The sequence below is a fragment of the Colias croceus genome, chromosome 10 (assembly GCF_905220415.1).
Source record: "Colias croceus chromosome 10, ilColCroc2.1".
In the NCBI taxonomy this organism is placed as follows: domain Eukaryota; kingdom Metazoa; phylum Arthropoda; class Insecta; order Lepidoptera; family Pieridae; genus Colias; species Colias croceus.
Genome location: NC_059546.1, coordinates 10,639,831 through 10,665,000, shown reverse-complemented (window position 1 = coordinate 10,665,000; position 25,170 = coordinate 10,639,831). Strand labels below are relative to the sequence as shown.

General features: G+C 34.0%; 4 protein-coding genes across 10 annotated transcripts in view; 2 read left to right on the top strand and 2 right to left on the bottom strand.

The window, feature by feature from the left end:
- The window catches only part of LOC123694731 (fragile X mental retardation syndrome-related protein 1), a 20,617-nt gene extending 16,074 nt beyond the window's left edge, over positions 1 to 4,543 (top strand). The window contains exons 13-15 of one of the 3 annotated variants that reach the window (XM_045640226.1): positions 1,448 to 1,601; positions 3,469 to 3,537; positions 4,362 to 4,543. In XM_045640226.1, coding sequence (XP_045496182.1) covers positions 1,448 to 1,601; positions 3,469 to 3,537; positions 4,362 to 4,528 — 390 coding nt within the window. In that variant the 3' untranslated portion in view covers positions 4,529 to 4,543. The remainder of the gene's footprint in view (positions 1 to 1,447; positions 1,602 to 3,468; positions 3,538 to 4,361) is intronic. The other 2 variants (XM_045640228.1, XM_045640227.1) reach the window with 2 other exon arrangements.
- A 3,192-nt stretch (positions 4,544 to 7,735) lies between these two features.
- The window catches only part of LOC123694730, a 109,151-nt gene continuing 91,716 nt past the window's right edge, over positions 7,736 to 25,170 (bottom strand). Inside the window, exons 2-4 of the mRNA XM_045640225.1 lie at positions 18,785 to 19,012; positions 8,416 to 8,503; positions 7,736 to 8,051 (exon numbers count right to left, since the gene is read on the bottom strand). Coding sequence (XP_045496181.1) covers positions 7,904 to 8,051; positions 8,416 to 8,503; positions 18,785 to 19,012 — 464 coding nt within the window. The 3' untranslated portion in view covers positions 7,736 to 7,903. The remainder of the gene's footprint in view (positions 8,052 to 8,415; positions 8,504 to 18,784; positions 19,013 to 25,170) is intronic.
- Positions 16,238 to 18,681, bottom strand: LOC123694729 (protein transport protein sft2). The gene is made up of 3 exons (XM_045640224.1): positions 18,353 to 18,681; positions 18,115 to 18,266; positions 16,238 to 16,733 (listed from the first exon to the last, which is right to left on the bottom strand). Exons 1-3 carry the CDS (start codon positions 18,533 to 18,535, stop codon positions 16,463 to 16,465), a joined length of 606 nt encoding a protein of 201 aa, XP_045496180.1. The 5' UTR covers positions 18,536 to 18,681; the 3' UTR covers positions 16,238 to 16,462.
- Positions 18,445 to 23,279, top strand: LOC123694728 (D-aspartate oxidase). 5 transcript variants are annotated; one of them, XM_045640221.1, is made up of 2 exons: positions 18,445 to 18,459; positions 22,141 to 23,242. In XM_045640221.1, the coding sequence occupies exon 2, from the start codon at positions 22,148 to 22,150 to the stop codon at positions 23,156 to 23,158; it is 1,011 nt and encodes a 336-aa protein (XP_045496177.1). In that variant the 5' UTR covers positions 18,445 to 18,459; positions 22,141 to 22,147; the 3' UTR covers positions 23,159 to 23,242. The 5 variants fall into 5 exon arrangements, with proteins under 5 accessions (XP_045496177.1, XP_045496175.1, XP_045496179.1 ...); XM_045640219.1 differs by lacking the exon at positions 18,445 to 18,459 and adding an exon at positions 20,489 to 20,536 and having other exon boundaries at positions 22,141 to 23,279; XM_045640223.1 differs by lacking the exon at positions 18,445 to 18,459 and adding an exon at positions 20,511 to 20,607 and having other exon boundaries at positions 22,141 to 23,278.

The window sequence follows — 25,170 nt, the reverse complement described above, 5'->3', positions numbered from 1 at the left end:
TGTTCTGGATATGTGACTTTCACATGCAAAGAAAATTACATTAGTCATTTTTATTTTATTTGGTCTACCAACGTTTTTTTACATCACAGATTAAAAATATATTAAATTTTAATCTTCAAAGTTATTTATGAATAACGTAAAAAATACTTACACAGCATGCGAATCATAAGTTTAAAAATATACAATTCATGAATTAACAATTAAGTATCTTAAACAATGAAAAATATGTTACAATATATATTATTTGGCCGCGTCGCTTTATATGTTTACAGGTCAATTAAGCAAAGCTGGCATGTTCACAGTACTCACACTTATGCAATTTCACTTACAGTATGTTCAAAAATAAATGCGAGTCTGGTTTCATTTTAGAAAATATTCAAGTTTTAGACTGGCTTGCATATTCGCTCGTCTTTTAATTCTATTGAATATACTTAGGATATGTCACAACTAAGCGCTCTAAAAGATTTTCCGAAAAATTTAATTAGGGATCAACAACTTTACGAACACTTCCAAAGAACACATACCGCAATAAGACATTGGTATTCAATTTTAAGTAAGAGCAACCGATATCGTTTGTAAATTAATGTAAATGGTGATAACTCTGATTATTAATTAGTAATTTGATTTTTGAAAAAAAAAATGCCGATTTTAGTCAAAATTTATATTTTTCTAACAAGATATAAGGATCTTGTTAGAAAAATCCAAATTTCCACCTTGGTGAGAAAAATTGACATTTCTAATGAAAATGAACAAAAAATTAAATGATTTTATTAAATACTGTAAAATAGTATATAATTCTTCCATTTACTGTATCATAAAATTCTTCATAGATTTTTAGATATTCGTACTACACCAATTACATCACCCTGTATTTATAAACAATTGCAAAATATGACACATACATAGGCCGGGAGATACTGACACAAAATTTCGGGTCATTTGTAACAGAATGGCGGTTCTACAGAGGTCTTATTACGCAATGACAAAAAGAAAAATGATGGTCAGAACGCTGGTACCGGCGGACTAGTTGCGTGGGCGTAAGTCACACTCGTCGGATAAGTAAGACCCCTCTAGACCGCCATCCTGTTACAAATGACCCGAAATTTTGTGTCAGTATCTCCCGGCCTAACATGTGCAATGTGTAAATGTGTTGACGTTCCAGCTCTTCTTAATATACTTATATTCATATTTGCTGTAATGCCAAAGATTGACGGGTCTTTGTTGGGCCAACGCAGACCATTGTAAAAACGGCCAGTGTAATGTATTTTTGTGCAGAAATAAAAAAAATGCATTCTACTCTCCATAATTTAAAAACTATGTTTCCTCTTGTTCAAATTTAATACTCCAATTCATAGATCGAATTTTACTTTCGAACATTGACTGAATATTGAAAAGCTACTTTTGCGCTACGATTCCCCTTTAATATAATCCTTTTATATTTTTCCAGAGCGGTAGGAGGCGAGACACGCGTGAACCGCGTGATACCGGGCCCCGGGAGCCCCGTGAACCCCGCGAACCCCGCGAACCCCGCGAGACCAAGCGGCACACGGACGACGAAAGCTCGCTTGTTGACAGCCAGGATGTGTCCAGCGCGGACAGGGGTACGTGCGCACTTACACACATGCATACACACGCGTACACGCATATACACGTATACACATATAGATATAAAGGATAGGTTACATAGGTTATAATAATAAGTTATAGTTTATTATTCTGAGGATTTACATAGGAATGTGTTATATAAAATAGATTATGCTATATCATATAGAAGTAAGCTTAAAAACTAAATTGATAGTTTTTTTTCTTTCTTTCTCTCAATCATTATTGGTAGTTGCCCTTTACGGGGCTGCTATTAGTCAAAATCTATTCTATATTTCTTAAAAGCTTTTTCAAAATATGCGTTCTCTAGTCTCTCTTAAAATACTTACGATAAAAATTTTTATCAATAATAGTTTGGTATAATAAAATGTTTAATAATGATTATATATGTTAATTATCAACTCAAATTTAAACATTTTGCATTATCTATAATTTATTTCTTACTTGTGCAATTACCAATTTATCAATAACTGCTTAAACATGATAACTTAACACATTTTAAGCTTAGTAATAAGTACACCATATTAGACTAAAGCAAAAATCTGAAAATATTACATAATTTGCTAATTTAATATCATAGATCCATAGTTTTATTCTAGTATATACCGTAATATTATGTATTTTTTTGCGGTGATATTCTTAGCATAATATGTATGAAAGGGTAATGGGTAACAGTTGTTTGCTAATTGTAATTATAATTTATATTACAATGGGGGTGATTTTGCGGTGTTGGTCTTGTGTAAAATTTAACAAATAAGTAATTTATTGGGACTTATTTTCTATAGTTTGATCACTACTATGTCATAAGGGTACAACTACATAGTATGTAAGTTTTAAACTTGAGCATACAACTATTATCCATGCAGATTTGGAAGTGTAGTTATGGGGTCTAAAATATTATTATGACAAGATTAAACATTAACATAATATGAAGAATGTATCTTTTTGTCATGATGACATTTTATAACTCTAATAATAATTGGGTCAAGAAGCTTATAATCTAATACACTGGAGAGATTGCACTATGAACATTAACTTGTCACAAGAAAATATGACGTTGAATGACGCCTGTATGTTTTTTATCCCTTTCACACCTAACTTGGCCAAGTTGGTGTGAAAGGGATAAAAAACATACAGGCGTCATTCAAGGTCATATTTTCTTGTGACAAGTTAATGTTCATAGTGCAATCTCCAGTGTATTAGTTATAAGCTTCTTGTAATTGGGTGCTTGGAGAGTGACGCGGTGAATGCCAGCATGTTTTGCATGTTCTTATTACATTAAGGATTTAATATAGTATAGTAATATTTACGCTAGTTTTACTTGGCATGATAAGGTCACATAATTTATTTATCATAATATTACGTAGTTTTAGTTAAGGAATTTGGGAATGCTTTTCTATTATTGTAATGGAGTAAGATTTAATTTGAGATAGAATTAGTAGTTATAATATGAAAATAATGGGGTATTGTGTAAGATTTATTGAATAGTGTGATGGTGAATAAAAGTGTATGAAAGAAAGTACTGTTTGTCAAAGAGGAGAACCGGTTTAATTTTTCTTTACATCGTATGAATGTGTCAGAAGTTTGAAGTTAGTGTATATATTATTGGGAAACATTGAGAAAGTCTGAAAAGTGTATTTCTACTTGCGGTGGTATTGTGTTATATCACAGATATAGTATATTTGAGGAAGGTGTTTGAGGAATGAATTGATTTTTTTAATATGGTTAGGAAAGTGATTCTGCAAGTATTCTGTGGGTGTGATTTCTATTAGAGAGAGTGGTATGCTATTGTGGGTTGTGTGTGTGTGGTGTGCATTGTGTGCGTAGCGTAGTGTAGCCCAGTAGTAAGCCGTGTGTGTGGCGCAGAGTCCGCGTCGTCGGAGGAGGCCGGCGCCGACAGCACGCAGGCACGGCGCCGCAGGAGGCGACGGCAAGGTACGACACACACACACACACACACACACACACACGCACGCACACACACACACACACACACACACACACACACACACACACACACAGTACTTAACAATAAATGAACTGATATACTACATTCATATTTATAAAATGAGCATCGGCATCAGTACTTTCAGGTAAACTGAATGAATATTATTATTGCTTACTTAGTGGTGAAGAGCATGTGAAAATGGTATATTTTTTAAGTTAGCTATTTTGTTTTTACATTACGTATATGCATGATATTTTATTTTATATTCTTAAAATGTAAGATTTTCAGATTAATGTATTTTTTTAAACGCCTCTTACGTGTTTAATGTGTAAGCTAAAATAAGTAACTAATGAAAATGAACACAACTAAAGTTTATTGGAAACGCTCTTCATGACCTAATAATGTTCGTAAAATTAAAGTCATCTATCTAACTTCTCACGTGTGCTTTATCATGCAAAATTATAAATAAACAATATATTACACATCATTTCTCAATGTTTTTCGTTTATTTTTCTTGTGACACTATGCGCATGCCATTTGTCATAGAGTTTTGTCTATGTGTGAGCTTCGAAATTATTATTTGGATATTTTTTTTTAAATTTTAATCGGTGTTCAAAAATCTGAAATGAATATTTTTCAAAAATCTGAAATGAATATTTTCTAATGATCAAAGTGTCAAAATAGAATCGACCTTGAAATCTTGTGAATATCATACAGAATCGATCTGAAACTTTACGTGGTCTATGGTGCTTTCGATCTTTGTAAACGTAAGTGGTGGGTCGTTCTGACGTTTTATTTTTCCGTTTGTCAGCAGGCGGCGGGTGGAAGAACGGTGTGAGCGGGGGCGGGGGCGAGGGCGCGCGGGCGGAGGGCGCGCGGGGCGACGCGGCGCGGGCGGACGCGCGGGCCGGGGGCGCCGCGCCCAAGGGCAAGCGCGACAAGGCCAAGGGCGAGGCGCTCGTCAACGGCACGGCGTAGGGCGGCGCCGCAGCGACGCGCCGGCCGCCGCGCCCCTACGGCGCCCGCGCCCGGCCCGCGCCCCGCGCCCGGCCCGCGCCCTGCGCCCCAGCCCGCGCCCCGGCCCGCGCCCCACGCCCCGCGCCCGGGCCGCAGCAAGGAAGTGAAACGTTCGCGTTGGCCGAGGCCGACGCTCCCGGACTCTACGCGTCGCGATCGCGCATCGCACTCGACTAGACTCACTCGTATTATGCTTTCGTAAGAGATTCGTGATTTGTATTCCTGATTACTCGATTATATGAAAATTAACAATGTGTACGTCGCTCCCCGGACGATACGGCCGGCCGGCTCTCCGGCGTATGGGAGACGGGACATAAGGCGGGACTTACGTGTGTCGTACCCTGTATTCTGTGCTTATGTCGTTTCCTATAAATAAAACATTTCTGTACATATTTTCAGATGTAGTTTTATTTTTACTTTCTACCCCCTTAATAACTTACTTTTACCCATAAGAGTCTAGTTAATTACATGGATACAACACAATTCATACAGGAAAATTTAAAACTTGTGTGTCAAGTTTATAATCAAAGCTGCTGTAAATCAATAAGTCCATATTCTATGTAGCCACTATGTAGCACTGGCTAACACAGAGAACTGCTAAAAAAATTTCAGACAACTGCTAAAAATCAACAAGTCCATATTATATCACTGGCTAATAAAGAGTATTGCTAAAAAAGTTCAGACTGTGGTTCAGACAACTTCTAAAAATTAACAAGTCCATTTATCACTGGCTAATATCACAGACTAATAATAATATACTACGTATACAACTAATATAGAAAATTGCTTAAAAAGTTCAGACAACTGCTAAAGTCCTATGATATTAATTATTGTTGCTTTGTAGTAACTAGCATGTAAAAGTAGTTACATAATCTATGTACATAAAATACAACTACATATTTTTTAGGGTGCTTTTCCACCAATAATGTGCCAAGGTAACAGATTTATTTTATATAGGTATCGAAACAATAGATAATTTTCTCTATTTGTAGAGTAGCAACTCGTGAAAATTTTAACAATACAAATTTGGCTGACCTGTCAAATTTAGTTCATAGCCTCGCCGTGGGACTTCTTTAGTGGCACAGTCTCTAAGATAAAGGCCCTTACGCACAGCGCTTACGTTGATATTACGAGAACTGACGAGAACCGAGCAATGATAGATACAAGAGATAATATTATATACACTATAAAATATTTTATTATTTGTTCCCTTGTAATTTGTGACATGGACCATTAAGATAAAATTTAGCTGTTTACTGCATAAAACCATTTTTTTTGCCTGGTTGACAAGACCGTTTTCTGCTGCCTACACAGCTGCCTACTTTTAAAGCAAATTATTCGAAGAAGGCTATGTAAGTTCCTATACTTTAAGGGTTGCCTGGTAGATATCGCTACCTAGCGATAAGGCCGCCTTTTGCTTATTTTAAATGTATTGTATGCTTTTTTTTGTATTTCTATAGCAATATTGGATTTTCAATCATTCATTCAAGGTAAAATAAAACAAGATACACAGACATGGTCAATTTATTTATACAAAGATACATTCAAACTATGACTAGAATACTGTTTCTGCCTCCAATACATTGATAATTTCTAAAACTATTTACAAAATCGCCCAATATTCATTAATTCATCACGTACGTATTTTTTTAACATATAAAAATAATAGCATAATATCTAAAATCATATACATATTGCTAGATACAAAGTTCTGTAATACTATCCGTTTTATACAATTATTAATATCTTACTAGACAGACTATAACCAGGCCTATTTCGACAATCATTACATTTACACTTATTCCATTTGATAAATAAATTCCTTCAACAATCATACAAAAATCTAGGTACTTATAATTTCTAGGAAAAAAAAGCTCAGATATGATATAGGTACTCTACATTTTCGTCCTATTTAAAATTTGTTTCACTATTAAAAGTTATTTGTAGATAATATGATATACTAGGTACTGTGTCTATTGGGAAAAATAATTATCGAGAGTAAATAAACAACACAACATTTTACAGAATTATTACTAAATTGACACAGAAAAATTTTACCTAACTAAAAATTGCTGAATATATTTAAAAAATGCTAAAATTAGAAACAAGATAGGTTCTACCTACGTTATTTTACATTACTGTTCATCCAAATATAGAAAAGTCTATTCAAAATCCCACTGCATCAGTGGACTATTGAATTTCAAAATTGGCTAGGCTTTTGGGGTAATTGCTAATATAAAAAGTTTTTCGCTATTATAGTTCTAACTAGTTAACTATATAGTTTAATTTTATTCGTTTTTTTTCAAATAATTTGAGAGTGAAAGAGATAAAATAGGAATAAACCACAGGAATAGAATTTAAAACGGTTTAAACACATATTTTTGAGGCTGAGGTTTTTTATAAAACCTAAACCTACTAGTTGTATCGAAATCACATCTTAGGTTCCGCGAAAATTTTATAGCCTGGCAACATGTCTTTTAACTTCTATTGTCTTTGAATTGGTATGTACATTGTACGCCAATAACTGAACAGCGCGTAAGGTATTTCAAATACATTGATAAAATATTGAATTACTTAGACCATATCAGCAATCACCCCAATGCACTATATAATATTAGCTTTATAATAAAAAAGTATATTTACAATTGAATAAGTATCAGTCACTCACGCAAGGATATGCATTATTGCCGGGAGTTACGTCTCAAGGAATCGCATCGAATCCAACTTTACAACGGCAACCATTGATATGTTTGTTTAACACATTTGTCTAGCTCATTTTTTTCATATAGAAAATATATAAACTTCACAATTTATATTTTCTGTTGTAAATATGTTGTGGAGATTTTAAGGGTTTTATAGTTCTTGGAAGGAAGATGTGTAGAAGTACGAATTAGAACGCGAAAATATTTTCTAATGCACGTGTTAGTACACGATAGACATGAACTACAACAAAACTAGCATTTAAATACCATCTAAAATCTAGATTTAGACCGTAGGTTCACTGGAACCTACGGTCTAAATCTAGATTTTAAAAATTATTTGGTTAGATACTGATCTAACCAAATAATTTTAGAGTTTAGGTAGACAATCGTCGTACAGCGTAGGTACTTGAAAACGTGCCCTTTTCTAAGTATCGATAGGTAGATAGAAGGTAGGTAGTACAGACAGCAACGGATGTAAAAAGTATCATAAACAAGGTACATCGAAACACAATCTATTCCCTACAGAACATTATTTACACTGTCACATCAAGAACAAACTATAAAACCCCCCAAATATCTACACGAAGGTGCCCAAATGTTGCGGTCGGTCCCCGGCAATAATGAGATGGCGGCATTATATAAGTCGGTGCGCGTCGTCGCGGCAGTCGTCCGACTCGTCGCTGTCGGAGCGCGAGCAGCACGAGTCGCTCCAGTGCTGGAACTCCTCCTTGTGGTGCTCCAGCGCCATCAGCGACGGGAACAGGCTGTCGCATGAGCTGCACCTGTAATGTCATCAACTTGTCAAATATCACCCATTTAAAATTTTATCGTTTAGAAACAAAACGAAAAAATAAAAAAGAGTGTGTGTACTTATGTACACGCGTTAGAAGTTATACTTCTTTGGCGTATGGAAAAAAAATACTAGAATATACAACTTGAACATATTTATCAATTTTCATACCACCTAGAACTAACTTCATGCTGTTAAATTTAGGTGTTAAATGGAGTCTAAACTCTAAAGGAGTCGGATATAGGCTAAGGATATAGGTATGCACCTACATCACAGAACACTAGTACTCCTAGCGGAGATGTACATATACATATTTGTTACCTACATACCAAAAATGCCTTTAAAAAAAAACTTACCCGAAATGCCTTTTCTTTTGCTGGTGATCGCTGAGCTGGCGTCGAGTGGGAAACGACCGGTCACACACGTTGCAAGTCAACGCTTCGTCTGTAAAGATCAGTTTAATTATCCATACTAATATTATAAATGCGAAAGTAACTCTATCTGTCTGTCTGTTACTCAATCACGCCTAAACTACTGAACCAATTTTCATGAAATTTGGTATGGAGATATTTTGATACCCGAGAAAGGACATAGGCTACTTTTTATCCCGGGAAAATGACGCAATCCCGGAAATCCCACAGGAACGGGAACTATGCGGGTTATTCTTTGACTGCGCGGGCGAAGCCGCGGGTGGAAACCTAGTTTTATATAAATATATCAGTTTACATATGACCGCCTGCGTGGTACAGTGGGTAAAGCATGAGCATAGAATCCTTGGGTCCTGGGTTCGATTCCCGTTGGCGACGAATAAAAAAATATGTCTCGTTCAGTAAAACAGATCTATGCATAATGCATCTGTCCCTTAAAAAAGCGATGATAAATGCTTAACTCGGGACTTATCAGCACTTTTTTAAATATAGGTTACTTATCAGCACTTTTTTAAATATCTAGGTTAATACCTATAACCTATATTTAAAAAAGTGCTGATAAGTCCCGAGTTAAGCATTTATCATCGCTTTTTTAAGGGACAGATGCATTAAGTACACACCTAAAACTATTTTTCTTTACAGTTTTGTTAATATTATTCTCGGATATAAGAAAAGTTTTATAGTATAGATTTAGATAGCTCTACAAAGGTTTATCTTCCAATAATGGCGTTTTTTTAAAATAAAAAATTCTAAGGTATTTCTTTTTAAATTAAAAAATAACGACAACACATGAGGGAACGGCCTCTTTATAATATTATAAATAAAGTGATGTTTTTATCACAATATACAGATACATACAGTAAGGAAACTTCATACAAAATGTTCGAAATGGCTCCCCCCCCATAAAGCGTGTTTTCGAGGGTATTGAGGGGGATCGATAGTAGCGGGTGACACATCCACAGATTTTGAATATAATGGAAAAAAGTTTAAAGTGATGTCATTTCACATTAAATAAATATCGATTGTTTCAGTTTGTAGCCCTTTCAATAAATATATATCTGTATCGTATCTGACTACAAGTTAAAAAGAGACTATTTTTTAATTTCTATAGATATGGCAGTATGAGTTTTAAATTATGTTGACATATTTTCTACCAAAATGATCGCTACAAATAGTACCTATTAGGAGTCCAGTCTGTTTAAAGACCGCATCTATTTTTTACGCAATCTAGAAGAGCACAAAAATCTAAAAAATGGAAACCTTAAAAAATCTTGTTTAAATTTATGTGCATAATTACGTAAATATTAGGGAAGAAAAAGATAGATATTGTTCGGGAGAATTTTACATTAATTGAATTTTTGTTGTGTATTGATAGATGCGATGAATGTAAATCTAGTATGCCTCCAGTATGAAATAAACAGTCAAAGTGAATATACGTATTTTTCTTCAATATCCCTCTGCTGAGCTAATTTGAACCTTAACACAATAAACATATGGACCATCGATGCCGGATTATATTGAACGGAGGGATTAGCGAGCTCGACTAGCGAAGACAAAAGACGATACATTCCTTAGATAACGCAGGTGTTCTTTGCATCGGTATTGCTGTAAACAAGTTAGAATTGGATAATTACGTTTTATAACATTTGTGAAGATTGATTATTGGAAGATTTACTTACTATTTACGAATATAAAAAATGTCGCCGCCTACTATGGAACAAAGTGGATATTTAAGCACATTGGAAGACTTAGCTAGCACTTTACAAAAAACACAAACTAATTTAAAGAAGTGTCCTAAGCAGCGATTAACAGAAGGTTACATCACAGCGCGATTGCAAATAATAGAAGAGTATTGGGCATCGTTTAAGCAAGCTCACAACGGTCTTGTTAAGTGTACGCCACGGGAACAGAAGGGAGTATTGACATACTTCCTGAACGAAGAATATTACTTATATGAAGATTTGTATCTAAACTTAGAAGCCGACTTACGGGATTTATTAATTAAATTGAAACAACCGAATCAACCCGCTCCGCCGTGTGATATGTCAATAGCATGCGTAGAAGGTCAACAATCGGTTTCTAAGTTACCCAGGATACAATTGCCAACTTTTTCGGGAAGATATGAAGACTGGCCCTCTTATCAAGATTTATTTAAAGCGCTCGTTCATGACACTTCATTAGGGGATGTACAGAAATTACATTATTTAAAAACAAGTGTTTGTGGTGAAGCCGAGATGTTGTTAAGAAATATACCTATTACCGGGTCGAATTATAAACAAGCGTGGGATACATTAAAGGGCCGTTTTGGAAACAAAAAGATGATTGTTACTTCTATTTTAAAAAGATTATTTAACCAAAAGAAAGTAGTGAACCAGTCTGCAAGTCAAATTAAAGCGATATTAGATACAACAACAGAGTGCATACAGAGCCTTAATAATTTGAATATTAACACCGATTCTTGGGATCCTATAATTATATTTCTGGTGGGGCAGAAGTTGGATACAGAGTCGTTAAAGGACTGGGAGGAACTTACACACAAGGATGGAAGTGATGAATTATCTACATGGTCAGAACTGAAGAAGTTTCTTGAAGCTAAGTTTCGTACACTTGAACTTGTCACGCCAGTAACAACATCTACTAGGGAGAAACCTTCAACATATAAGTCACATCACGCCACTGTCCAAGACGGCCGCCGGGATATTTATCAAACACCACATGTTCATGTTTCAACAGTATTATGTACATATTGCAACGGTGAGCACTACATATTCAACTGCAAGGAATTTGTGAATCAGTCGGTTGATGCGCGACAAGAGTTTGTGAAGAAGAATTATCTATGTTACAATTGCCTTCAACCGAATCATAATGTATACCGATGTAAACAAAGGAAAACATGTCGAGTTTGCGGAAGAAAACATCATTCACTTTTACATAAATTTAGACTAACACATACGGACGAAGATGAACAACCACAACCAGAACAAAACATCACAACAGCACACTTCTCTAGAGAACAACCCGATCAACAAGTATTGTTAGCGACAGCACAAGTTATGGTCAAAGCGAAGAACGGTTACACACACATGCTTCGTGCTTTAATTGATCAGGGATCAGAGGCCACATTCGTTTCTGCGAGAGCAGCGGCACTTTTGGGTTGTACAAAATCCAAAATCAACGGTGTAGTCTCAGGAGTGGGAGAAGGTAATCGTATACAAATACAACATCTAGTCGATCTCGCAGTTTCGTCACGATGGAAAGAAGAAGATGAAGTGAATATTGAAGTCAGGGCTTACATTCTCAAGACTATTTCAACAAGTTTGCCCTCAACACACATCAAGACGAACTGTTCAGAGCTCCAAATGTTAACATTGGCTGACCCTACCTATCATACACCAGGAAGAATTGACATGTTGTTGGGAGCGGATGTCTATTGCAAAATTATAGAAGAAGGATTGGTAAAATTGTCAGATGGGTTAGTGGTGCAGAAAACACGTTTGGGATGTATTATATCAGGTCGAAGAGATGAAAAGATTATGGATAACAAACACAATATAATAACACTACATATAACAAGGATGGTTGAAGAAGATAATGATTTACTTAGAAGGTTCTGGGAAATAGAAACAGATGTCTACAAAAAGAAGAAGATTCAAACAAAAGAAGAAGAACTATGTGAGGAGATTTACAAGAATACAGCAAGAAGAGATTCAACAGGACGATATGAAGTACATTTACCGTTAAAACAAAGTATAGAAGACACGATTAAATTATGTGGAAAAACAAAAGAGCAAGCTATGAGAAGATTTACACAACTAGAAAAGAAATTCGAAAGAGATGAGAAGTTGAAAATAGAATATACAAAGGTTATACATGAATACAAGGCAATGGGTCACATGAAACAAGTAAAGAATGTCAATGTCAATGCTATTTATCTGCCGCATCATGCAGTAATACGTGATGACAAAGAAACGACGAAGGTACGAGTCGTTTTTGATGCATCGGCTAAAGGTTCTAATGGCTATTCATTAAATGATTGTATGATGATTGGACCTGTGTTACAGCCAGACCTCAGAAGTTTAATTATAGCGTGGCGAATGCATAAGATATGTGTTGTGGGGGACATCGTTAAGATGTATAGAATGATCAACATGACTGCTAAACATACACCTTTACAACGCATCTTATGGCGAGATAATCCTCATGATCAAATTGAAGAATATGACCTTACAACTGTAACCTTTGGTACAGCAGCAGCTCCTTATTTGGCTGTGCGAACTTTAATACAATTAGCAGATGATGAGGTGCATAATTATACGGACACTGCTGTTATTAAAAGGGCTTTCTATATGGATGACCTCATGACAGGAAATGAAAATATTGAGAAGACAAGGAACATGTGTAAAGAAATAACAGAGATATTAGCTAAAGGAGGGTTTCAAATGCAGAAATGGTCTAGTAATTCAGAAGAAGTATTGAACTATTTACAAAGAAATGACATTGATGCAAGGGACAAGATAAATATAAAGTTAGATGATGTAATAAGAATTCTCGGATTAACATGGGATAGAAAGGATGATGCATAATTCAAAGTATCAGTCAACTTACCAGAAATGAAGCTTCCTGTAACAAAGAGGACAATTCTATCTGATGTGGCTCGACTTTTTGATCCTTTTGGGTGGCTTTCGCCTGTAATTGTTACTGCAAAGATTTTAATACAAAGATTATGGTTATGTAGCCTAGGATGGGACGATCAACTAACTCCGGATTTACGCGAAGAGTGGATAAGATACAGAGAACAACTTACACATTTGCAAAACCTCAAGATACCACGCTGGTTAAAAACTACACTTGATAATGACAAAGTTGAATTGCACGGTTTTGCAGATGCATCTGCTCAAGCTTATGCTGCTGTAACATATCTGAGAGTTTTTCATGATGACAAAATACATGTAACTATACTTGCATCACGAACCAAGGTTGCACCATTGAAGCAAATATCAGTACCAAGATTGGAACTTTGCGCTGCAGCCCTACTAGCGGAGCTTATTGAGGATCTTGTGGAAGTACTCAAAGTACCTAAACATAGAATATTCGCCTGGACCGATTCAATGGTTGTACTTTCATGGTTACAATGTCAACCGATTCACTTGAAGACTTTTGTTGCAAATCGGGTTGGAGGTATAACACGAGTCTTGGATAATGAATGTTGGAGACACGTCAAATCTGCAGAGAATCCTGCAGATATTGCAACCAGAGGCATTGACGCATGTGATCTAGTAGATTCTGAGATTTGGTGAATGGGACCGGTTTGGTTACAACAAACAAACCTTCAACTTGAGAGATGTGATGTTCCAAAAATAGATTTAGAAATGAAGAAGCTAAAATGTAATGTTATTATAGAAGAACAGCCAATTTGGGAGAGATTTTCCACTATGTCAAGAATGAAACGGGTACTCGCATATTGTAGAAGATTTGGTATGAAACGGACAACACAAACACATCATTATTTAACATCACATGAAATGGAATATATATTAGAAGAATGCATAAGATATTATCAAAACTTGGTTTATGAAAAGGATATAGAAGCGCTAAAGAAAGAAGGAAGAGTGAAGAAAAGAAGTACACTTATAACACTAGCTCTATTCATAGACGAAAGAGGAATTTTGAGAGTAGGGGGCCGGTTGCAGTATGCATCACTGTCAGATACAACTAAACATCCTATTATAATACCGAGTCATCAACACATTGCAAGGTTGTTAGTTAACGAAGCACATACAAAAACGCTCCATGGTGGCATACAACTAATGTTAACTTACATTAAAACAAAATATTGGGTGATTGTAGTGAAGTCAGCAGTAAAGCAATGTATTCGCAATTGTAAGATATGCATTATAGACAAGGCTAAAGTGAAGAGCCAGTTCATGGGTCCGCTACCAGCAAGGCGAGTCAATCGATTTGTTATTAAAGAGGATAATATGCCTCCCGCTAGATGGCTAATGGGACGAGTGAAGGATCTACATCCCGGGACAGACAACCATGTCCGTGTGGTGACAGTACAGTGCCAGGGTAATCATGAGTTTAAACGGCCATTATACAAATTGATAGCGTTGCCTAGAGATTTTTAGTTTATTTGGTTTACATTTATACACAATTGTTATTTACAAATTAACAGTCCACTAATATGTTATTTACAGTTGTTGTATAAATTTATTTGAATGTTATTAGATGAGTTCATGTTGATTTTACTACTGTATAAAAAACTATTGTTTTTTGGCCGCCGGTATGTTCGGGAGAATTTTACATTAATTGAATTTTTGTTGTGTATTGATAGATGCGATGAATGTAAATCTAGTATGCTTCCAGTATGAAATAAACAGTCAAAGTGAATACACGTATTTTTCTTCAATATCCCTCTGCTGAGCTAATTTGAACCTTAACACAATAAACAGATATTATAATAATTATTGTATTTTTATCGATACGTGACTTTACCACTTTGTCAAGCACTAAGCCTGTCAAACTATTTTCTTTTTCATCCTAAAACAAAAAGGTTATATCACAGATATAAAAGGAGGTTCTATGTTCGTATAATAATAATTTTTATTTATTTTTGCATATTTTGTGTTTTTTAATTTAATTTAATTTATCGTTTTAAAAATAATTTAGTAGGTATACCTACATACAAGTATTGTTAATTCTGGTTTAAAATAATTATTGAATACTTATATGTATCATACAAATATCAAGCATTATAAATAATTTAGGTAGGTACCTACATTAAAATAGCCTTCGGCGTCCAAAAAAGACAAGATTTCGAAATATAGCACTGAAAAAAACGTACCTATTTACTTTTAAAGGTATATATTTTATTGAGATTGTTTCTTCTTGTAAATTCATATTTAGGCTACACCATTTTTTAACTTTAACGGGTTTTAATCTCAAAATTAAGTACCACAAAGTCAACTGTGAAAAAAAGCAAACAGAAATATACAGGTCGAATTGATAACCTCCTCCATTTTTGAAGTCGGTTAAATATCAAAAAGGTAACAGCCCTATAGCTATACGTCATAATTTCATCGCAGGGGCTTAGTTTCCTAACTGTGTGTACGTAGTATGTATCTGTCAACTGTGTTTTTATGTACTTTTACTTTAACTTGCTAGGAAAATAAAGGTATTTGTGTTAAAATGATATACAAACTTAATTTATGTACATATTTATTTAATCAATATCACTAAAAATATTGTTTTATTAACTACAAAAAATCAGTTCACCATAATAATTTAAAAACCACGTAACTTCTATCATAACATTACAATATTTGTGCAATGCGACAAAATTTAGGAATAACTAAACGTAAAAATGTAATATTGAGAAAATTTGTCGTAATGGTCTATTATTTACATAATTGATAGCCGAATTGATAACCTCCTCCTTTTTTTGAAGTCGGTTAAAAATACTACATACACACAGAAATGCGAGAAATCATTTTTGGAAAAACTACTTCATTGAAGACTAAAATTAATAAATCTATAAAGTTAAACAAAAGCTGCAAAATCATAACATGAACTAAATATAGAAATAATACTAGAAGAAAGGAAAGGAACTCGAAACAATTTCTGTAATACATTGTTAATTTTATAACCTGGCAACATATTGAGAAACAGATATTTTTTTAATATAATTATAATTTTAAATTGAGCTACTTACTATACAAAACGGTATATTTTCCAATTACAAGAAGGTTTTTTTTCAATAATATATAATACTCATTTTAATCTAGAATTCTAGAACTGTAGATTCAGTAAATAAGTAAGGCAAGTCGAACATTTTAAAATTGATCTTCGCTACATTATTTAAAAGATTTTATACACATAAAATATACCATATTAAAAACGTAAGGCAACTGTTTTTCACACACGTCCAAACTAATCACAATATACACTGCGTCCACTCTCGTCTACACTGCCTGTGTTAAATCGGTAAAGTATTTGACACGGATGACTTGAACATGCTGCCGAAGAACCTCATTCCCGAGGATCCACCAGGTATGGAGCCCATCATCATCCACATGAGAGCTAGGACCTGGCCCACGGCACAGATCACGGTGAGAGGCGTGCTTTGGAGATGCAATGCGCAGTACAATGTTGCGAATAACGTGAATCCGTAGAGCGATGTTGTGAGCGCTCTCTCTCTAGAGAACATTGACTTGAGGTGCGACCATGGACCCCAGAGGAAACTGAAACTGTTAGATATAAATATTAATAATGATGATGCTTATTTGTTAGCAAATGAGTTTAATGGTAAATTGATTGTGTTAGTTTTTAAGTTTCCAGTGACAAGTACATTTAAGAAATTACAAAATGAAAAAGTATATTCAACAGTATGCTAATTAATGATTATATATTATGAAAATAAAAGGAATTATTAGTTGTATTCATTACATGAAACAATTAGTTAAATATCTATTGATAGTTATGGAGAAGAAAATTAAACAAATTAAGTGTTTTATTTAAAACTAGCTTCCGCCCGCGACTCCGTCCGCGCGGATGTCGGTCTTCGCGTGGATGGTTTGTTTCTCCATTTTGAGTAACTCTGACAATGACATCTTATAAATATCTATCTGACCCAAATACGGCTAGGCCTATAATAAATTAATAATACGCAACGTGTGTTCGCGGTTCTACAGAACAACGTCTATGGATAACTGAAAAAGTAAGATTATTTTTTTTCTACGTATTTTTCCAGGATAAAAAGTATCCTATTTTACGCCCAGGATAATAAGGTATAATTATACCAAGTTTCATCGAAATCGAACTGGTAGTTTTCACGTGATGTCTTCACATACAGACAGACAGACAGACAGACAGACAAAAATTTTTTTAATTACATATTTGGGTTTGGTATCGATCCAGTAACACCCCCTGCTATTTATTTTTTCAATATTTTCAATGTACAGAATTGACCCTTCTACAGATTTATTATATGTATAGATATCATACAAAATTATTGAACTTATTCTATATTACTTATGTTAAAGTGGATTCCTTTATAACAGTAAATTAGAAAGTATAATAGAAGTAAATAAACAAGTTTATATGTATGTCATGATGTGCGTCTAACATCAATTATAGATGAGGTAATCATGAATACCTTGTTTAATCCAATATATTATTATGCTCTATTTTTATTTCATTTTAATAATAAGAACGGTTTATATAAAATCAAATGTACTACAAATCACAGGCTACATTATCCTTTAATAAATTTCTCTAGTAAGTTAAGAAAAACAAATGTTTAGAAGTATGTTTGTGAGTTTCATTTTCACTGTTTCAAGTGAAAATGAAACTCAGGGTCTATATCAATATGAGTACATACATGCGAAACATAAACAAAATATTTCATAAAATTCCTTGTGAATTTCAATTGTTTTGGCAATGTTTTTTTTTATGTAAGTTAACAAATATGTTTATTATATTTTATATCTGAACCATGACTGTGTGATGACTCATATTCAACATCATAATATTCTTTTATTATACTGACAAAAAAGTTTGTAAAAAGTATTGTATTATTAATTTCATAGACATAAATGAAGTCTTATAGATAATAGAAGAGAGACTTACCTAAATATGAAGAATAAACTTCCTAGAGTAAAAAGTAGTGCAAACTTCCTTGCTTGTAGTAGAAGTATGGGTATATACAAAAATGACAGAATAAAGCATAGAATTCCGAAGAATAGACAAATTCCAAAACCCATAAACCGCTGCGTTCGGGTCTGCAACAATTAATATTTAATAAAACTTTGACCTCATTATCAAAAGTAAATAACAGCAAAATGATAACAAAATTAATCGCACTCACAAGGGTAAAGTATTCCTTTTGCACTTCATCGAACCAAGAACTAGTAGTGGTCGTGCTGGTGGGCGTCTCTTCGTTGCTTCGTGTGAAAAAGTTCGAAGTTGAAAAAGGTAAGTTGAACTTGTAGCTTCTTCGATTCTCATTTTGTAGTAAATAGTCATCCAAATCGGATTTCAAAGTTGCCATCTTGATTGTTACACTAGACCCTCCGTTTGATATTCGTAAATCACTTATTTAATATGCGGAAGTCTTTAAAATTTAAAGTTCACAACAGTTCACAATTAAAAAAAAAACAATACAATTCCAACATCCAACTTTAGTGTATGTGTCAAGTTGACAGTGACAACTGGGTTTTAGGTGTCAAAACAGCAAAAGTGATGTGCTGTGCTCGTTGGTTTGAATGGTACAGATAAACAAATCATGCTGTCTACTCACCATAATCTGTATCGTCACTGAATTCATCATGTGAATGTCGCACGTTGTTGTTGTATCGGTCATGCGCACAGGGAGGGCAGACATTGCGCGTGTCTCGCTCGTCGAGGTCTGTGCTGCTGGCATCTGAATCTACATCTGCTTCTTCTATGTGAATGTCTTCACTTTGTCTGTTATCAAGCTTTTCATTCGATGAAAGTTGATTGTAGTTCTTTCTTGGTGGTCGTGACTCTGGAAATAAAATATAAAAGTTATAATTATAACATGGTATTGGAATATTTTGAATTACCAGTAACATTTAATTGTTATTAATAAAGTTTAAAAATAATATGTAATGATCATTAAATCAATTTGAATACATAATAATTATAATATAGAAGGAAAAACATGGATCACTTACAAATACGACGTAACATTTTAACAACGTAATATTTTCTGTAAAATTACAAACTTTGAGTTGGCATCTCAATTAGTGATGTTCTTAATATCTTTATCTGCAACTTAATAATCGTAACGTCAGTCATATTAGTATTATTCTTGGTCTTAGAGTATATATTACAATAGTATAGAGCGAGTGTATTGCACAAATTGCTTATTGCGCATCGTAGGCAGATGAGCTATAGATACTATATAGATGTGTGTGTGACAAATAGGGATGGGTAGGTATCAATTGCGTGTTGAACTGTCGATAAGTTATGTAAATAAATATGTATCATAAGTAAATTTTATGTTCAATAAGTTATTAAAGGAAAAATATACGAATAAAGTATAAATATGTAATTTTAAATTTGTCTACCAACTGAATAAAGTTTGTTTATTCCATTTGAATATTAAATATTATATATGAAATTTTCTTGTATTAATTATAAGTACTTTAAAAAAATATGTTTAATTGGAATATCAGAAAAACGTGAGTACTTTTTAAATAATAAAGTTAATAAAATAAAAGATCAGGTTTAGTGCTATTTCTTTAATAATAAATCAAACCATAATAATAATGTTTTAAAAATGGTAAAAAATATTAAGAAATAATTAATAATTTAAAATGATAATATAGTTAATAAATAATATTAATAATTTTTTTATTTAATTTTATCCATTCTACTATCAAAATCTTCAAAATCAATTTAGCGGTTCAGAAAATATATCGTAACATTACATACTTTACATTTACATTCGCATTCATATTAGAAAGTGTATCATACAAAACACACCACAAATATATTTATAATACATTTTTAAAAGAGTTTTAAATTTTAAGTTAAATAAATAATTTGTTAAAATATAGTTCTTCTAGTAAACTTTATATCGAGTACAGCGTTGGTCAGGTCACATCACTATGATCACGTGGCGGCAGTGAGGCGCGCGAGCAAGCCTGCGCGTGTCCGCCTCTCACCTACCCTTCACGCCCGCGATGCTAGATTTATTTTCATAAAAATAAGTATAACAATCGACTTACTGATGGAATGTGATAGTGGATTTCAATTTTGTGTATTTTCTAGTATCGTTTTTGCAAGATAGAACAGCACATTTCACCATGTTTATTCGTAATATGAAAAAAAATCCAGAGCAACGCACTTCGTGAGCACTCAACCACGACTGCGAGCGCTCGCGGCGGGAACGTCGTGTTGTTCCCACCTGTGCCTACTGTTCCCACTTGGTTGTTCGCACTCTATAGATAGTATATATACTCTAAGTTCTTGGTATTATTTATCAACAGGAGGCCCATAGAGTAAAATAATATATTATGAGCAGGTCCAATGTAATTTATTAGTACCTATGTAAAGAGCGTATCTCTAATTGATCGCGTTTTTGTTTTATTTCGGGTCAGTAGTTAATTACTTGGTGATGATATAGGATTTTTAAAGGTAACTTTGGAATATAACGCATGTAAGCTGTTATTATAGTGTTATTGTTTTCAATAAAGATATTATAAAATATTCAGATTATTTATAGAGCAAAGTAGGTAAACAATTCTTGATAAAAAGTTCTTTTCAATGGATCGTTCGCTATCGCACTGCACCTAGAGGTTATATTTGAACACAAAGATTTTATATTTTTTTAAGATATTGGGAGTTAGCTACTACTTAGGTATTATTAAGTGTTCTGTGATATTGGGAACTCCACAATTGATATACCTACTTAATAACAGATTATTTAAATACTTAACAACAGATCGAGGTCACTATAAAAAATTATTAACGAACGATAACCTTATCGCATTCTATCAATTAATTTTCAGTATTAAACTTATCGCTGCACAGCTGAGAATCTTAAAGCATAGAATTCCGCAATTCTATTGCTTAGGCGAACGAATAAAAATACCTAGGTTCTTAAGGCCGTGTACGCGGTCCGTGCGCTGTTTGGCTCAAATATGTGATTTTTCAAACCAGATTGTCCATCAACTACTTATCTTACAAACATATGAATTACTAATACTTTTAGGAAATTTTATTGTCCATATAGTTAGTTAAGAGTTTTTTTCAATTAATACAGTATTTGTGAATACCATCAAGATAACTGAGCCGATGATTACTTGATTTCGCTTTTAGTGTCAATTTCGAAGCTGAAAATATCTGAAATCGCTGACAGATCTAACACACAATTTTTTTTAACTAACTGCAAAAATCCTTATTAAAATAGTTAGTTAAAAGATTTTTTTATTTTGGACTCCTAACTTACGAAATTAAAATCCGAACAATGTGAATTTTTTTAGAAATTATAGTCGACAAAATGATTATTTTCACCAAGATATTTGACTTAGTTTAATATTATTTTTACATATTGCAATAAAAGAACGTCTTACTTATAAGATAAAATTTAAAAAATCAACTAAGGTACCTCTATTATTTTTCTACAATTTTTTTTAAAGTACTATAAAACACTGCGCGCGACCCGATTAAAATCAGTCGGCAGCGAGCCTTTCCAGAGAGAGGACATGTTGCTCGGCGCTCTCCTGTGGACTTATGCTGTTCATAGTAAAAGGATAGCGCAAGCCGCGATCTATCGTAATAGATCGCGGAGATTTTGACTTGCGTTAAATTGAATAAGCCCTCTTAAAGAAGAGTAGCAAAGTTTGATTTGATTATAAAAAAAAAAAAATAATTTGCATGTACAAGGCCTTTCATTAAAAATGAACGTAATTAAAAAACGGTTATAAGACCGATGTTTCATGTAAAAGTTTAACCATTTTTTTAATTCGCCTTCATTAATTATAACTACAGAAGCGTACAAAAGGGTCCGGGCTGTGAGTTGACACGACCCTTTTCGGTAAAGCAAAAAATTTCATCAAATCGAGTCAATATTTAAGGACGCGTAAATCTGTCTAAAATTGAGCGATAAAACCTTTTCTTTTGCAGATTAAAAATGGACAAGAATTCTCCAAAAGTGGCTGTCCTCGGGGCGGGAGTCGTCGGTTTAACGGTGGCGAAAATATTGCAAGATCGACTCAGAAATGTTGATATCACCGTCGTAGCGGATAAATTTAAAGAGGACACTGTGAGTTGTGTCGCTGCTGGCATCTTTCGGCCAGGACTCAGCTTCCGAGGTCCCACATACGAGATAACAAAACGATGGATTGACAATTCTTGGTACTACTGGCAGGATATATTAAAAACATCCGAAGCAGACAAGGCCGGCGTAGTTTCACTTTCCACATACATATTCTCAAAAGAAAACTACCACACGACTAAGAATCGCTTAATTGAAGATCTTGTGCCTATTTATCGACCTGTCGATGAGAACGAACTAGAAATTGCAGGCAAAGGTTGGAAATATGGGTCCTATTTTACAACTGTCAAAACGTCATGCGACTATTACCTGCCGTGGATAGAGAATTCATTCGTCAAAAGTGGCGGGAAAATCGTCAACAGAAAGGTGGACAGTTTCTCATCGCTCGAATACGATTTGGTATTTAACTGCACCGGGATGGGAGCAAAATATTTGTGCAACGATTACGATTTAGTGCCGATACGCGGTCAGATTTTCAAGGTGAGAGCTCCGTGGTTAAAGACGGCGTTTTACGGTGACTATGATGCGTATGTGATACCGGGGCAGGATGGTATAGCAACTTTGGGAGGAGTACGCCAATATGATAGCTACAACATGCAGGTGTGCAGGCATGATGCGGCGGCAATCATGGAGAGGTGTCTGGACTTGTTGCCAGCTTTGAAGAATGTAGAGGTAGTGGCACAGAAGGTTGGCTTGCGACCTCATAGGGTACCTGTTCGTGTGGAGGCAGAGGTTATTGATGGTTTGAAAGTGGTGCATTGCTACGGTCACGGTGGATACGGTGTAATGTGCGCTCCGGGAACTGCGATGGATGCGGTCGATATCGGCTTGGACGTTTTGAGATCTAATATGAGGAGTAAAATATAATGTAAATCAAGTCTAGGACATTGCTTTTCAATAAAGAGATCTTTGTTTATGTGTAATTTCAAAGTATATATATATCATATTTGTCACACGTATATTTTTGTAATACTTATATATTGTTATTGTTTAATAATAATATGAAAATAAATGTAATTAAATAAATATTGTTCGAAATATTGATGTTGTTTGTTTGGTATTAATAAAGTAAATAATTTATTAGGGTTCGTCCTATTCATAACCGATAAGATGTGATTTATAGTAGAAAGATACATACCACATTTTATACGTGCTGGGCATTATTTATGTACACAGTTATGAAATAGGAAGAAAAAACAGTTAATCTTGAATTGACTAGGGATCACGAATATTTCCAACGGTGAAAGTTTTTCTGAAATGAGTCCAGTAGTTTCTGAGATTAGCGCGTTCAAACAAAAATAATTTTAAATATTTACGTCACAGCTTTTAATTATTTATTAATTAAATAGTACCTTTGCAAAGTAAATAATATTATAGATGTAAGATGATGCCATACTGTCTTAAGCTGGACATGATTCCGCTCTCAAGGTAGATTAAATTATTAATAATTGTTCAGGAATAATACATCAATTCAATTATTGGCAACATATTGAAGATGTTACAGCTTAGTCGACAATGCAACGATCTACTGAATGACCATATATTTCGGAAAATCAAATAAATTACCTACTCTATATTTTCATTATGTTGGTTGCACTTTAAATAATGCGGTTTGAATCTTTTTATAAACTACAGATAGTATATAAATTTTCGTATAGATTGAAAAAATATATATATCAAAGATATTCATAATTTTAAATGATAACAGATATGTAGGTACTTTAACGCTCTACTTTTCCTAAAGTTTTCTACTTTAAAAGATTGGAAGAAGATTCCAATATTGTACAGTATAACAATGTTTAAAAGACATAATTTGGAAGTTTAATCCTCAAAATATATAAATCAACAAAAACAAGATCGGAAAACAAGCAAAGTTTGAGAGGGATTTAAAACAAATTTGAGACAATTATTTTGTTTCGAATTTCTTCGATTCTTAGTTTTGTAATACCCGCAGATTACGTTCTATCCTTTCTATTGTGTTTCCGAACGATATTTCACGCTTTATTCAGAGTGATATAAAGATTGATCATCCGTCCTTGTTTAGAATTTATCCGTTATCTGTGTCCGTTATCGTATAGGAGGTAGCAACCACAGTTGACAGATATGTACTACGTACATACAGTTAGGAAACTAAGCCCCCCCCATGAAATTATGACGTATAGCTATAGGGCTGTTACTTTTGGATATTTAACCGACTTGAAAAATAAAGGAGAAGGTTATCAATTCGGCCTGTATATTTCTGTTTGCTTTTTTTCACAGTTGATTTTGTTTCACTTTAAACTTTTTTCCATACTATATTCAAAATCTATGGATGTGTCACCCGCTACTATCGATCCATTTCGAACATTTTGTATGAAGTTTCCTTACTGTATGTATCTTTATATTGTGTAGCAACGTTGACAAGTGAGCATTTTAGTATAGTTGGTTCTTTGATATGCTGTTCCTCTTGCTATTTCGGTTACAGTCCGGGCTGTCTGGCTGGCCGCAGTGGTTGCGTTTATTAGTGCGCATCTTATCTGCACAGGAAAATATCCTTAATTTAAAGTCATTTTTAACGCGTAATTTTTAATCTTTTGCCTTTAGATAGATCCATTAGACATACATTTTTTATTGCAAGATGTAATTTCACTTATTTCGATGACATTTTAATTATTTTAAATAAAAAATTGCGTATGACACCCATTTAACAACGAATAAAACGTCTTGCAATAAAAAAATTATGTCTGATGGATCTATCTAAAGGCAAAAGATTAAAAATTACGCGTTAAAAATGACTAAAGTTAAGTATAGATATACTTAACTTTAATCATTTTTTAACGCAGATAAGATGCGCACTAATAAACGCAACCACTACGGCCAGCCAGACAGCCCGGACTCTA